This window comes from Silene latifolia, chromosome 11 (assembly GCF_048544455.1).
Source record: "Silene latifolia isolate original U9 population chromosome 11, ASM4854445v1, whole genome shotgun sequence".
In the NCBI taxonomy this organism is placed as follows: Eukaryota; Viridiplantae; Streptophyta; class Magnoliopsida; order Caryophyllales; family Caryophyllaceae; genus Silene; species Silene latifolia.
The window spans coordinates 56,862,879-56,864,817 of record NC_133536.1 but is presented as its reverse complement, the minus strand read 5'-3'; the positions used below and the strand labels follow the sequence as shown (position 1 = coordinate 56,864,817).

The 1,939-nt window shown below is 37.9% G+C and overlaps 1 protein-coding gene across 1 annotated transcript; it reads left to right on the top strand.

Annotated features, from left to right (window-relative positions):
• Positions 1-823: 823 nt before the first annotated feature.
• On the top strand, positions 824-1,504 carry LOC141613456 (uncharacterized). The gene has a single exon (XM_074432190.1). The coding sequence runs from the start codon at positions 824-826 to the stop codon at positions 1,502-1,504; it is 681 nt and encodes a 226-aa protein (XP_074288291.1).
• The last annotated feature ends 435 nt before the right edge of the window (positions 1,505-1,939 follow it).

The following is a 1,939-nucleotide window of genomic DNA, read 5'->3' as shown; positions in this document are numbered from 1 at the left end:
TAAGGCGCAAGTATTTGATGGCAACGTCTAAAGTAATTAAGTTGATCAGATAGTTTATGTGATGGTTTGTGGATGGAGAAACTTGTGTTAGTCCGTGTGTTCAAAATTCAGTCGTTGGTAGCTTGTATTTTGGAGGTTCAAACTTATATGGTTTTATTTGGTTGGATTTTAGAGTATAATGGTAAGATTTGCTGGATTTTTTGAAATGTAACCGAATATAATATTAAGCGACTGTTGTCGTATAGAATATGAATGAAACAATTTCCTTTTCAAAAATATGGTTGTGTGAAAGCGTATGGATATGTGCAAATATTGTGTGCAGGTTATATTTGTAAATTGGCCTGAAATTGATTTAGAAAATGGGGGCGGAATTGTTTTTAAAAATTGGCGCAAAAACCTGAAATTGGCGTGAAATTGTAGCGCGAAAAAAATTTCAAAAATTGGCGCAAAAAACTTGAAATTGGCGCGAAATTGTAGCGTGAAATTGAGTTCAAAAATTGGCGCAAAAATATATAGAAGACGGTTGTATGATAAAGCGTCATTATCCAAAAGAAGACGGTTCTGACCTGTACCCGTCCTCTTTGAAAATAAAACGAAGACGGTTCCTTTAGACAACCGTCCTGCTTTTACAAAATAAAGAAGACGGTTTGACTTTATCTTAACCGTCCTCTTAGCCTACGAGGACGGGTGAAATAAGGACGGTTTGTTTAAGTAATAAGGACGGTTTTGAACCGTCCTCTTTGTTGATTTTTGTAGTAGTGATACCAGTTGGTTAGCTACTAGGAAGGATCACCTTTGGGTTAAATGGGTGAACCATGTTTATATGAAAGGGAGTGCTTGGACTGATTATACTGCTCCTTTAGACTGCAGTTGGACTTGGAAGAAAATTGTGCAGGTCAAGGATATTTTTAAGGCTGGCTACCATGATAACACTTGGATTCACAATGTTTCTGGCTACTCCATTGCTTCTGGTTACAACTGGTTAAGAACTTCCTCTCCTAAGGTCCCTTGGCGGTTTATTTGTTGGAATTCTCTCAACATTCCTAAAACTGCTTTTATCTATTGGGCAACCCTCCATAAGAAACTTCTTACTCGTGATAGACTGGTCCAAATGGGTATCTGCAGTGATTTCAACTGTTGTTTGTGTGATTCTGCCCCTGAATATCATGATCACTTATTCCATGATTGTGTCTTTACCAGAAGGTGTATGAGTCTGCTGCAACTGAAACTTCAATTCCCAGTCCCTACAGATGACAAAATCAGGTGGTTCTCTGCTGGTAGATGTAAGAGTGTACTGCAGAAGTTACTTGCAGGTGCTTTCTATGTTGGTGTCATTCACGCAATATGGATGGCTAGGAATCATGATAGGCTTCACCATTCAGTTATCCACCCTAAAGTTCTAGTGCATCAAGTTTGGAATGAGGTATTAGAAAGATGGAAGAAAAGGAATAGATCTCCCTTGAGTCCATTAGAAACACAATGGCTGTCTCGTGTATCTATGTAATTTCTTGATTTTCCTTAGCTAGTGAGTTGAGCTTGTATTCAGAACATTGTATACCTATTTTTGATTAATATATACTTACCCTTCACCAAAAAAAAAAAAAAATTAAGAGAATAAGATGGGATAGAAAATTTAAGTTCAAACAATAACATCAACAATGGAGCCTTGGAAAAATTAGAAAATTATTTTGGGTACTTTTGTTACGAGAAATGATGAAGAGAATGCAAAAAAAAAAAAAAAGGTAATAACACAATTTTTGCGAAATTCACAGCCCAAAAACTAGCACTCGGTCGATTGCTGAGTCCACTTGGTCGAGTGCCATTCCACTCGGTCGAGTGCCACTCCACTTGGTCGAGTGACTCACTTCCAGAAACTTGAAAGTTTCTGGAAATTGGTCTACTCGGTCGAGTGACTGGTACTCAGTCGAGTACAAGCTCG

Coding starts and splice junctions, on each gene's coding strand:
- LOC141613456 (XM_074432190.1), top strand. CDS start 824: ATGAAAGGGAGTGCTTGGACTGATTATACTGCTCCTTTAGACTGCAGT.